Source organism: Pongo abelii, chromosome 1, assembly GCF_028885655.2.
Source record: "Pongo abelii isolate AG06213 chromosome 1, NHGRI_mPonAbe1-v2.0_pri, whole genome shotgun sequence".
In the NCBI taxonomy this organism is placed as follows: Eukaryota; Metazoa; Chordata; class Mammalia; order Primates; family Hominidae; genus Pongo; species Pongo abelii.
In genome coordinates this window covers 212776028-212789129 of record NC_071985.2, presented here as the reverse complement: position 1 = coordinate 212789129, position 13102 = coordinate 212776028, and the positions used below count along the sequence as shown (strand labels likewise).

The 13102-nt window shown below is 39.7% G+C and overlaps 1 protein-coding gene across 7 annotated transcripts in view; it reads right to left on the bottom strand.

Annotated features, from left to right (window-relative positions):
- Window positions 1-927: 927 nt before the first annotated feature.
- The window catches only part of HP1BP3 (heterochromatin protein 1 binding protein 3), a 45370-nt gene continuing 33195 nt past the window's right edge, over window positions 928-13102 (bottom strand). For all 7 annotated transcript variants that reach the window (XM_024250856.3, XM_024250861.3, XM_024250857.2 and 4 more), the window contains 4 exons: window positions 7939-8098; window positions 5753-5864; window positions 3775-3888; window positions 928-3323 (listed from right to left, as the gene is read on the bottom strand). In XM_024250856.3, coding sequence (XP_024106624.1) covers window positions 3029-3323; window positions 3775-3888; window positions 5753-5864; window positions 7939-8098 — 681 coding nt within the window. In that variant the 3' untranslated portion in view covers window positions 928-3028. The remainder of the gene's footprint in view (window positions 3324-3774; window positions 3889-5752; window positions 5865-7938; window positions 8099-13102) is intronic.

Genomic DNA, 13102 nt, shown 5'->3' with positions numbered 1-13102 from the left:
ATGAGGTCACTAAGCCACCAACAGAGTACTGAAGCTATTGATCCATGCTACAGATTTCTGGGATTACCTCTGGGGTTTGTTGTTCCCCTTTCTGAACATGGAAGTAAAAATTATAAATATGTTTTGCTCCTTTGGAACGCCTGGAAGGGAAAAATCAAACATTCTTTTATCTCAATGTAAGTAAGGCATATGTCTTTGACAGTTGTGGATGTTGGTGGAAGAGTGCAAAGACCCTCCTGTCTTTTCCCTTTACATCACACTGAAACAAAATGTCCTTATAGTTAACAGAATGTTAGAGCTGGAAGAAACTTTAAATGATCTAAACTTCTCAGCCTGTGCTTAAGTGCCTGGTGTGCAATACAGCCACCAGGTGATTATTCAGTAAGTCTTTTTAAAAGCATTATCATAAAGCAAAGAAACCAACCAAAATCTCCCAACTTTTGATTCCAGAGGAGTACAGAATTCTGAGCACAGGTACCTAACATCCATACTATTAAGAATCATTACTTGCTAGAGAGCACAGGAGTAATTACTACAATTACTTCTAGAATTTGATGTCTAGGGTTTATCTGTTATATTATCTGTTATATTTTGCAGTACTGTAATTTTTTCTAGTCCAAGGACTTACATGAACATTGAACATTTATTGAACATGATTGTACTCTATGATCTTGAAACCAGTCCTTAATAAAATACAAAATGATTTTTTAAACCTTTGACTCATTAAGTAATTAGCATTCAATGTATCCGGAAACATCGTTTACCCTCTATAAGAATTCCAAAACACATGAACTGGAGCTTGTATTTAAAAAGGAAAATGATGGTGTTCATTTCAAGAAGTGGAAAAGACTTAAAGTGAGGGCGACACTTAGCTACTTCTGAAGATATACTATACTGGAAACCTTTAAATATAAGCTACGGTTCAGCAGCTTTTAAAATTTCATGTTTATTCATATTTTTCAAAATATATGTACATAAAAAAAGGAAGATTTACAACAGGAAAGATTGCCTTACATGCAACACAAATTCCAATGAACTCATGATGGGATCACACATGATTATGATCTAATTCAAGCCAATCTTCTCAGTCCATTTCTCAGCCATACTTTAGGCTACAGAAGGGATCCCAGGAGACAAAAGTGGAATGAATAAGAAACAAACATCTTTTGCCTCTGGCAGTACTCAAGGGGCCAGAAGATGTACTTCAAAAACTTTAAGACAATTAAAATGTCAAGTGCCACAGGGAAAAGAAATGATAACCAGAAATTTGTATTTCTAGCTAGTACTATTTAACACAACTTCACAATACTAAAACAAATACAAATAAGAAAGGGTTAGGTAGTTGGGCTTCATTTACTTTTTTTCCTTTTCTTTTTTTTTTTTAATATCTCAAAAAGGAAGCCACTTGCTTGATATCAAAAGTGCTGTGGAAAGAAAGGAGGGGAAAAAAACCCACAAATAAATGTAGAATCTAGTTTATTTTACCAAACTGTATATTTTTCCACTTAACATTTCTGCATTAGCAATGATGTAACTCTCCAACATTTCCTTATAAGAAAGGCAAACAAGAAGTGACAACTCATGCTCCAAATATTAAAAAATATATTTAAACATATGATCAAGAAGATTTGGGCTGTGAGTAGTGGCTCACACCTGTAATCCCAGGACTTTGGGAGGCTGAGGTGGGTGGATCACGAGGTCAGGAGATCGAGACGATCCTGGCTAACACGGTGAAACCCCATCTCTACTAAAAATACAAAAAATTAGCTGGGCGTGGTGGTGTGCCCCTGTAGTCCCAACTCAGGAGGCTGAGGTGGGAGAATCACTTGAACCTGGGAGGCGGAGGTTGCAGTGAGCCAACATCACGCCACTGCACTCCAGACTGGGCGACAGAGCAAGACTCTGTCTCAAAAAAAAAAAAAAAAAAAATTTGTTTTGATTTTTGGTAACACAGGTGACACCAGAAATCACAAATCAATATATTTCTATACTTCCCCTTCAGTCAAAAACCAAGTGGGATAGGCCGGGCGCAGTGGCTCACTCCTATAATCCCAGCACTTTGGGAGGCCGAGGCAGGTGGATCACCTGAGGTCAGGAGTTCGACACCAGCCTGACCAACATGGCGAAACTCCATCTCTACTAAAAATACAAAAAAATTGCCGGGCGTGGTGGTGCACACCTGTAATCCCAGCTACTCGGGAGGCTGAAGCAGGAGAACTGCTTGAACCCAGGAGGCGGAGGTTGCAGTGAGCTGAGATTGCACCACTGCACTCCAGGGCACCTGAGCAAGACTCCGTCTCAAAACAACAACAACAACAACAACAACAAAAAACAAGTGATATAGAGAACTTGTGCTTGCCGTTAAGGGAATGCAATACTTTGGGCCAGTGAAAAATACCTAGAAACGGATCAATATGAAATGTAGCCCAAAGGAATCATATATCTTCAAAATCTAATGAGATCACACTGTTTTTGGCTTATTCCCGAAGCTGTCTCTGTGTTTACAGTTGGAGAGAAAAGGTTAGTGGAGTGGCTTTTATAAATAAGATTAATTATTACAGCTATAACTGAAGTCTCCAGGCAGGAGGCTTTACAACTCAGTCAGTGCTATATTGCGCCTCCATTTTACTTCCAGGACCTGACTGGCATACCGTTCTTGATGCTTTCTACAAATATAAAAATCTCTGCAACTGTTCAGATAAAATTGGAAGAAAAAAAAAGGCAAAGCTGACCATAAAAACAATAGGGGGTTGAGGGAGGCGGAGAAAAAGGACAAGTATACATTACATAGTTTAGGAAAGTCCAGGATTATTGCAGAAATTAAAATGAACAAGGAAAAGGGCAGGCACCAAGAAAAGCACCTAAAGCTAGCAAATGCCTAAACTGGTTTATTTAGAGTCCCTCCCCACAATGTTCACAGGGGAGGAAAATAATGTAATTTGAAAAGCATCAAAACTAAACAAATGCACACTGACCTTAGAAAATAAGATTTTGAATTTCATCATGATACCCTTTTTTCCTATAAAATTTACTTTTTCACTCTGAAAGACTTCTTCATGGTGGATTTGCCCTTGCCCGGCAATTTTACTTCCTTTCTTGCACTGGTTGCAGGCTTCTTTGAGGAGCCACCACTAGGTTTCTTGATGACTGTGGGTGAGGGTCTGGTCTTCTTGGCAGGAGTTTTGGCCTTAGGAGGTGCTTTCTTGGGCAAGGGCCTAGCTTTCCCTCGCTGGGCAGCTGAGACTTTAGGTGCAGGTTTGGACCCTCTCTGCTTCACAGATGCGGCCTTCCCTGGGGACTTGGCTGGGGTTTTCTTCTGCAACCTGTGAGAACCAAAGAGCAAACGCCGTCACTTAGTACTTAAGAGATCCGTTTTGTTGGGACAACCAGATGCTTTCTAAAGAGAAATGGCATATGAAGTGGTCACTTACGTTAAAAATAGGAATGTGACAATTTTTTACTAGAGATTTTACTGAAATTGTATAAAAATTCAACCAATTCATGAAGTCTAGACACAATTTCATGACGTTTTTCCTAGGGAAATATGTAATTATTTTTCTTTGAATAACTAAACTATGGATACACATAGGCTTGCCCTAAAAGTTTGGAGCCCTTGATTTTCAAGAGAGAAGATCAATCCAAATTTATATAAAGAATTTGAGAAGGATCCTGAGTTTCTGAAACGCTTTTTAGCTTTAGCCCCTCCTATAGTACTATTTTTCAGCTCTGAGGTATTTAGTGTCCTCCCCACAAGGGGTTTTCACATGTCCACACCTTCTCTTAGGTGGCGGCTCTTCATCCTCAGAGTCTTCTTCTGATGACTCATCTTCATCTTCATCCTCATCTCTAGAATCATCTGGCTCTTTCTTCGGAAACAGAACTCCTGGGCTATAGGGGGAAAATTAGATTAAAACACAAGTCCCATATAAGACAAGAAAAATAATGTGAACCTAGATGCTCTTACCTGGACATATTCCACTTCTTCCCACCCTTCCCAAAAAAGTCAAGTTAGGTTACATGTATCAGGTTACAATTTACCGCATTTTGAACATACACATAAAGTTACGCCAAATCTATAAAAGTCCTCACCATACCTAATTCTATACCCACTGTTTAATAAAATTAATCCGTAGTCATTTATTTAGTATTAGCCAATGAGTGCACAGCAATGAACAGTCTGCATGGAATACACACTTCAGCCTCATAATACTGGCAAAAGACCTCCAAGTCTTAAAAAAAAGACCCCAAAGGCCTAAATCTCTTCAAAGCTTTAGAGATATTCGGCAAGGATCTCCTAAACTCTTTTTTGTCCTTAGTGGTATGAACCTTGATTCCTTTGATTAACATATCCTTAAATGATAACATACATACATATATGTGTGTGTGTGTTTCTTGTCTTTTTCAGACACAGGGTCTTGCTATGCTGCCCAGGCTGGAATCAAACTCCTAGGCTCAAGGGATCCTCCCACCCCACCTTCCCAAGTAGCTAGGACTACAGGTGCATCCCACCACACCTGGCAGAATGCAACATTTTGTGTGTGTGTGTGACTTTGGGAATTAAATTTAATGTTTAATGTTTGAAAAATTTATATAATATGTATTAAGCCAAGTAACACTTATGTTTATACAGAAATAATCATATAAGAAAGTTACACAATAGTCTTGCTAAAACAGGGTCTTAGTGGTATATGTTATGTACTTTACTGGAAATCAAAAGGCTTTAAACCCAGTGCATGAAACAATGCTTGGACCACAGGAGGTGCTCAATACATTTTTTTGTTTCAAAGAATAAATAAGGTATTTGCAAGAGACAAATTTTCAGATAAGTGTTCCTGTCTCTACAGTATGAAGGCAGAGTTAAGATTCTTGGAAACAGTCAATGTTCTCCTCACTTGGTATTGGACAATTAAAACTTATACATATAATCCCATCACTTTGGGAGGCTGAGGCAGGAGGACTGCTTGAGCCAGGAGTTCAAGGCCAGCCTGGATAACATGGCAAGACCCCATCTCTACAAAAAACACAAAAATTAGCTGGGTGTGGTGGCGCGCATCTGTAGTCCCAGCTACATGGGATACTGAGGCGAGAGGATCACTCTCACCTCAATATCCCATGGAGCCCAGGAGGCGGAGGTTGCAGTGAGCCGAGATTATACCACTGCTCCAGCCTGGGCGACAGAGTGAGACCCTGTCTCAAAAAACAAAAACAAAAACTTATACATAATCCTCTAAGAATCTGTCATTATCATTTACTTGATAAAGAAGGAATGAACATCAAAATGACCATCCAAGGATCTCAAATAATCTTATGCCTGGCTAAAATCACTATTTTTATACAAAACCTTTTACTCCAAAAGGTTTTATACAAAACCTTTTACTCCAAAATAATACTGCCTTAAAAGTCATCTTTATTTTCAAATACAGTTGACCCTTGAACAACACAGGTTTGAAACGCATTAGCCCACTTTATATGTGGACTTTTTTTTCAACCAGACACAGATCAGAAATACAACATCCACAGGATGCGAAGCCTGCATACAAAGAAGACAGACTTTTCAGATACATGGATTCCACAGGGCTGAGTACATGCGCATTTGGGTATGCGGGCAGTTCTGTAACCAATCCCCTATACGTAACAAAGGACGACTGTATTTCCAGTTCACTAAAACAGTAATAAGGGTAAAATAAACTGAGTGTGTAACTTAGAATCAGATTATAAATTTACAGTGATCTATTATAGGCTAAGTGCTTACCTGGGATAATAGGGAAAACAGAGCTGGAAGGTGCCACTGAACCCTTTCCCAGAGATCTGTTCCATCCACCCATTCTTTTCGCATTTCTGCAGGGTTTTTTTCAGCAAATGCACTGAACAAAAAAATTCAGAAATGAAAGTTATCTAGTTATTCAGATTAGATAATTCCCTCAACCACAAACAGATGCCCATCAATTTAATATCCTGTCACATACAGTAACTGACATACACTAAGTGAATCCTATGTGTTCAAAGGTATTTAATTAAACATTTACTTACTGCCCATAAGTTTGGCAAGAGTTAAATTATATACACACATACATACATATATCTATATTTTAAAATTTTGCAAAATATAGAGACCAAGTCTCACTATGTTGCCCAGGCTGGTCTCAAACTCCTGGGCTCAAGCAATACTCCCACCTTGGCCTCCCAAACTGCTGGGACTCCAGGCATGAGCCACCACACCTGGCAAGAGTTATAATGAAAAGAGACATTAGAGACCATTGAGGAAAATACCTGATTTCACAGAAAAAAAAAAAAAAAAGCCCAGAGTGGTTAAGTGACTTGAGCTCAAAGTAGTTAAGTGACTTGCTCTAAGGTAGCACATAAACAGCAGACCTAAAACTAAATATTTAATTATTTCCATTTACTTAAACATCTATTGTGTACCTATAGGTACTGATAATCATCTAGGAGAATATCTTTTAAAGATGAACAGAACCAATTATTCATAAATCAGTAAACAGTAACAAAACAATATCATGGCTCCTGAAGTCCTTCATTCTCATCTTTCTTACAGAGACATATCCAAAATATATTTTATGGTGATTCAGTATCCAAAAAACAGCTGTAAATATCAGTGAAACTGAAAGGCTTGTTAACCAAATTCATCTTCTCTTAAAACATTTAGCAAATAGAAATAGGCCGGGCGCGGTGGCTCACGCCTGTAATCCCAGCACTTTGGGAGGCCGAGGCGGGCAGATCACGAGGTAAGGAGATTGAGATCATCTTGGCTAACACGGTGAAACCCTGTCTCTACTAAAAAAAAAACAAAAACAAAGACAAAAAATTAGCCAGGGGTGGTGGCAGGTGCCTGTAGTCCCAGCTACTCAGGAGGCAGAGGCAGGAGAATGGCGTGAACCCAGGGGAGGCGGAGCTTGCAGTGAGCCGAGATCGCACCACTGCACTCCCCAGCCTGGGCAACACAGTGAGACTCCGTCTAAAAAAAAAAAAAAAAGACTTCAAAATTACCTTTTAATTTACAATAATATATTCTGGATTGTCTTCTTCTGTTACTTAATTTCCATATCCCTCACCCTACAACATTGTGCCTCTTCTAATAGTTCATTGAGAAGTCACGCAGTCTCACCAATCCATATGTGATAATGCTGATAAGGCAGGGTGTCTCATCTCAAATCGCCACCTCCTACAGTAAATATACTTTACTGAAATAAAGTATTTTCTGTTGTGGGGCTTAGGTTAATAAGAAATAATATAAGTAGTAAGTACTCTAAAATCCTGGCTTTGTTTCAAAGTAAAATTAGATGTTTTTGGTGAACATTCAGAAGTAGGAAAAAATACACTATAGAGTTGCTTTGAACCTAGAGATTTATCTAAATTACAATAAATATCAGAAAAATCTTTACAGTAAAGTAAAAGTAACTTCTTATAAGCAGATGCTTTAAATTAAGAATTCAGTTTTGATTATTTGTTTTTCTTTTTGTAAATATTAAATTTGTAAAGCTGTTCCCTCTTGGTTTTCACAGTCAGTAGTTAATACTTCGACATTAATAGCATGATCTCTATGGTTTTTTTTAGTTTCTTTTTTTTTTTTTTTGATACATGGTCTCGCAACTGTCGCCCAGATTGGAGTACAATGGCGCAATCTCGGCTTACTGCAACCTCCACCTCCTGGGTTCATGCGTTTCTCCTGCCTCAGCCTCCCGAGTAGCTGGGACTACAGATGCACACCACTACACCCTGCTAATTTTTTTGTATTTGTAGTAGAGATGGGGTTTCACTGTGTTAGCCAGACTGGTCTCAAACTCCCGACCTCGTGATCCGCCCGCCTCAGCCTCCCAAAGTGCTGGGATTACAGGCGTGAGCCACAGCGCCTGGCCCTCCATGGTTTTTTCGAAAGAAAATTCTCCTAATCCCAGTTAAATATACACAACCGAGTCTTACTTTGATAGTTAGAATTGGTTCCTGGGTGATTCTCTAGGACATACTTCTTCAGAGCAGTGGTAGAGCAGGTCTTCGGCTCATTCATGGCAGCAATGGCAGACAAGATTGCATATTCCATCAGGCTTCCACCAAGCAGGGGTTTCTCCCCTGATTTCTTCAGCTGTTTTCCAAGGAGGAAGAGAAAAGCATCAAGACAACACTCTCCCAAAGCAGGTCAAGATAAGACTCCTCTGCACCAGGTGGGTCGGAGTTCCTGCATTAGCACAGATATGTTTTACAATAAATTGTCAGCTTAGGGACTTTCTCTTCCCATTCAACAGGTATTCAATCTAACTGAGAAGTCCCAACCCTCCTATGGATATTTTCTCCTTCCATCTACCCTCCATCCACCCTAAAATAATAGACAACCTAACCCAAAGATACCGACAACTGTACCCAATAAGCAGGTTAACCAGTTATGTCCCTAAAAATTAAGTTTCTTTTGGCTGGGTGCTCACACCTAAAACCCCAGCACTTTGGGAGGCAGAGGCAGGCAGATCACTTAAGGCCAGGAGTTCGAGACCAGCCTGGCCAACATGGCAAAACCTGTCTCTACTAAAAATACAAAAAAAAAAAAAAAAAAAAAAAAAAGCCAGGTGTGGCAGGTGCCTGTGGTCCCAACTACTTGGGAGGTTGAGGCAGGAGAATCACTTGAACCCAAGAGGCGGGGCTGCAGTGTGCCAAAATCATGCCACTGAACTCCAGCCTCGGCGACAGAGTAGGATTCTGTCTAAAAAGATAAATAAATAAAATAAATTAAAAAAAAAAAAAAGATTATTTTATTTGAGAATACTTCACTTTTCTGAATCTGAAAAATGAAGTATAGCTGACCCTTGAACACAACATAATTTTATCTGTGCTGGTCCACTTACATGTGGATTTTCTTCTGCCTCTGCCTGCCACCCCAAGACAGCAAGACCAACATCTCCTTGTCCTCCTCAGCCTACTCAACTCAAAGAGGACAAGGATAAAGACACTGACGATCATCCACTTCCACTTAATGAACAGTAAATATATTTTCTCTTTTTTTTTTTTTTTTTTGAGACGGAGTCCCGCTGTGTTGCCCAGGCTGGATTGCAATGGTGTGGTTTCGGCTCACTGCAACCTCGGTCTCCTGGGTTTAAGCAATTCTCCTGCCTCAACTTCCCGAGTAGCTGGGATTACAGGCGCCCACCACCAGGCCTGGCTAGTTTTTTATTTTTAGTAGAGACATGGTTTCACCACGTTGGCCAGGCTAATCTCGAACTCCAGACCTCAGGAGACCCGCCTGCTTCGGCCTCCCGACGTGCTGGGATTACAGGTGTGAGCCACTGTGGCCGGCCATATTTCCTCTTTCTTATGATTTTCTCAATAACATTTTCTTTTCTCTAGCTTGCTTTATTTTAAGAGTACATTATATAATACATACAACATACAAAATGTGTATTAACTGTTTGTAAGGCTTCCGGTCAACAGTAGGCTATTAATAGTCAAGTTTTCTGGGAATCTAAAGTTATATATGATTTTTTTTTTACCGCATGGGGGATCTGCACCTTTAACCCCTATGTTGTTCAAGGGTCAGCTGTAGTTATAAAAAATAATAAATAGCCCTTTTAATCCTATGAGGAAAATAGCAGTGAAAAATTTTGATAAATATTTAGGGTATCAGGGAGCACGGCAGTTCATACCTGTAATCCTAGTACTTTGGGAGGCTAATGGGGGAGGACTGCTTGAGGCCAAGAGTTCAAGACCAACCTGGGCAACATAGTGAGACCCTCTCTCTACTAAAAATAAAAAAAACTAGCTATAAATGGCGGCGTGCCTGTAGTCCTACCTACATGAAAGGGTGAGGTGGGAGGATGGCTATAAGCCCAGGAAGTTGAGGCTACAGTGAGCTATGATTACATCACTATACTCCAGCCTGAGTGACAGACCAAGACTGTCTCTAAAAATAAATAAATAAACTAAAAAAAAAAAAAAAAAGTATCATACAAAAGAAAATTACATAGCATACTTTGAAAATGAAAGGTGTGGGAACAAAGGTTAGCAATAATACGCAAAAAGGGAAAAGGAGAAAACCAGAAATGCTCTACAAAACTGTTTAGTGGTTCTCAAAGAATGGTCTGGTTACAATCGTCTGGGTTCCTGAGACCCTTTCAGAGGATCTGCAAGGTCAAAACTATTTGCATAATAAAACTAAGATAGGCCAGACACAGTGGCTCATGCCTGTAATCCCAGCACTTCGGGAGGCTGAGGCAGGGGGATCACCTGAGGTCAGGAGCTCGAGACCAGCCTGGCCAACATGGTGAAACCCCATCTCTACTAAAAATACAAAAATTAGCCAGGCATGGTGGTGCATGCCTGTAATCCCAGCTACTTGGGAGGCTGGGGCAGGAGAATCGCTTGAACCCAGGAGGTGGAGGTTCCATTGAGCCGAGATTGAGCCAGTGTACTCACTGCAACAAGACTCCATCTCGAAAAACAAACAAACAAAAACCTAAGATGTGATTTGCTTTTTCACTGTCTTTTTTTTTTTTTGGAGACAGAGTTTCGCTCTGTTGCCCAGGCTGGAGTGTAATGGCACGGTCTCGGCTCACTGCAACCTCCGCCTCCCGGATTCAAGCCATTCTCCTGCATCTACCTCCTGAGTAGCTGGGACTACAGGCGCCCACCACCACATCTGGCTAATTTTTGTATTTTCAGTAGAGATGGGGTTTCACCATGTTGGCCAGGCTGGCCTCAAACTCCTGACCAGGTAAACCATCCGCCTCAGCATCCCAAAGTGCTAGGATTAGGTGTGAGCCACCGCACCTGGCCTTTTCACTATTTTGACATTTGCACTGATGGTACAGAAGCAATGGTGGGTAAAACTGCTGTCAGCTTACCACAGATAAAGGCAGAGACACAAATATGTGGTTATTGTCTTCTTTACTGCTATGTACTTATGGTTTAAAAAAAGAGCACCAATTCACTTAGAATGCCCTTGATAAAGTACTAAAAATTATTTTATTAAATCTCAACTTTTGAATGTGTCTTTAGAATACTTTATGGGATGAAACAGGAAGAACCACATAATCCGTATCTGCTACATACGTAGACATGATGGTATCCAGGAAAAGCACTTGCGTAACTGTTAAAGTTATGAGCTGAATTAGCTGCACTTTTCTTGGAACACTTTTTTTTTTTTTTGAGACGGAGTCTCATTCTGTCACCCAGGCTGGAGTGCAGTGGCGTGATCTCGGCTCACTGCAACCTCTGCCTCCTGGGTTCAAGGGATTCTCCTGCCTCAGCCTCCCGAGTAGCTGGGATTGCAGGCATGTGCCACCATGCCCGGCTAATTTTTTGTATTTTTACTAGAGACTGGGTTTCACCGTGTTAGCCAGGATGGTCTGGATCTCTTGACCTTGTGATTCGCCCACCTCGGCCTCCCCAAAGTGCCAGGATTACAGGCATGAGCCATCGCGCCTGACTTGGAATACTTTTTTTACTTGAAGAAATAACTGACAGCTAACCTATCATTATTCAGACTTGGTTATGGGGTAGACAGTATCTTGCAAATGAACTAAAAGAGCCGGTCATGTCAAAAAATAATAGTGTTTGTTGCCAATGATAAAATCCAACCTTTCAAGAGAAAATTTAAATTCTAAAAAACTTGTGTCCATCACCGTGAGTCTGTTATCTTCCCAATACTTAAATACTGTTCTTATAAGATCAGTGGCCAATACCAATGACTGCAATTTTTGTTGTCGTATATAATGAAATGCCAACATTTGGAAAATCTATGTAACTCTGTGCCACTATTTTTCAAATGACCAATGTATCGTGCTACAAAATTATGAAGGATTAAAATATCTATTCAAAGTTCATTGAATTTTAAGGTAACACAGTCCAAGAAATTCACTGATTATGGTTTCAGGTTTCACATGGCAACTAAACTTTAAAGAATTTACCACAAAACAAATAATGTTAACAGACCATACGAACAAAGGACACAAACCACACAATCATCTCAATAGACACTGAAAAACCACTTGACAAATCCAAAAGCCATTCATGATAAAAACTCCCAGGAAACTAGTAGTATAGAAGGGAACTTGCTCAACCTGCCAATAGGCATCTATGAAAAACCTACAGCTAACTTGTGAAGGACTGAATGCTTTCTCTCCAGGATGTGGAACAAGGCGAAGATGTCTGCTGTTACCACTTCTATTCAACACTATAATGGAGGTTAATCTAGAGCAATCAGGCAATCAGAAGAAGTAAAAGACATCCAGACTAGAAACGAAGAAGTAAAATGCTCTTTATTTGCAGATAATGGATCCTGTATATAGAAAACTGTAAGGAATTCACAAAGAAACTACTACAACTGGTGAGTTCAGCAAGGGTGAAGGATACAACAGCAATGGACAAATCGATTGTATTTCTACAGGTTAGCATTAACAACCTGAAAACGAAAATTAGAAAACACTTCCACCATTCATGACAGCATGGAAAAAGAATAAAATACTTGGCAATACACTTAACAAAAAAAATTCAAGACTCGTACACTGAAAACTACAAAAGACTGCTGAGAGAAATTAAATAAAGAGACCTCTGTGTCATGGATTGGAAAACTCAACATTGTAAAGACAGTGAGTCTCCCCAAATTGATCTATAGGTTCAAGGCAATTCCTACCAAAACTACAGCTGTTTTTTTGTTTTTTTGTTTTTTTTGGCAGAAATGGACAATTTGTATGGAACTGTACAGGACCCAGAATAGTCAGAACATTCCTGAAAAAGTTAGAGGGCTTATAATTCCAAATTTCAAAATTCACTATAAAGCTACAGTCAATAAGACAGTGCAGTACTGGCACGAAGGATACACATACAGAACAACAAAAGAGAACTCAGAATCCAGAAATAAACCCTTATATTTATGGTCAATTGATTTTCATAAGATGCTACGGCAATTCAATAGGGAAGGGACAGTCTTTTCAATAAAGGTACTGGGATAATCAGATACCCACATGCAAAAAGATAAATTATACCCTTACTTCTCACTATAAACAAAACAATATAGATCACAGACCTAAATATAAGAGCCAAAATTATAAAACTCTTAAAACGTAGGAGTAAATTTTCATTACCTTTAATTAGGCAATGTTTC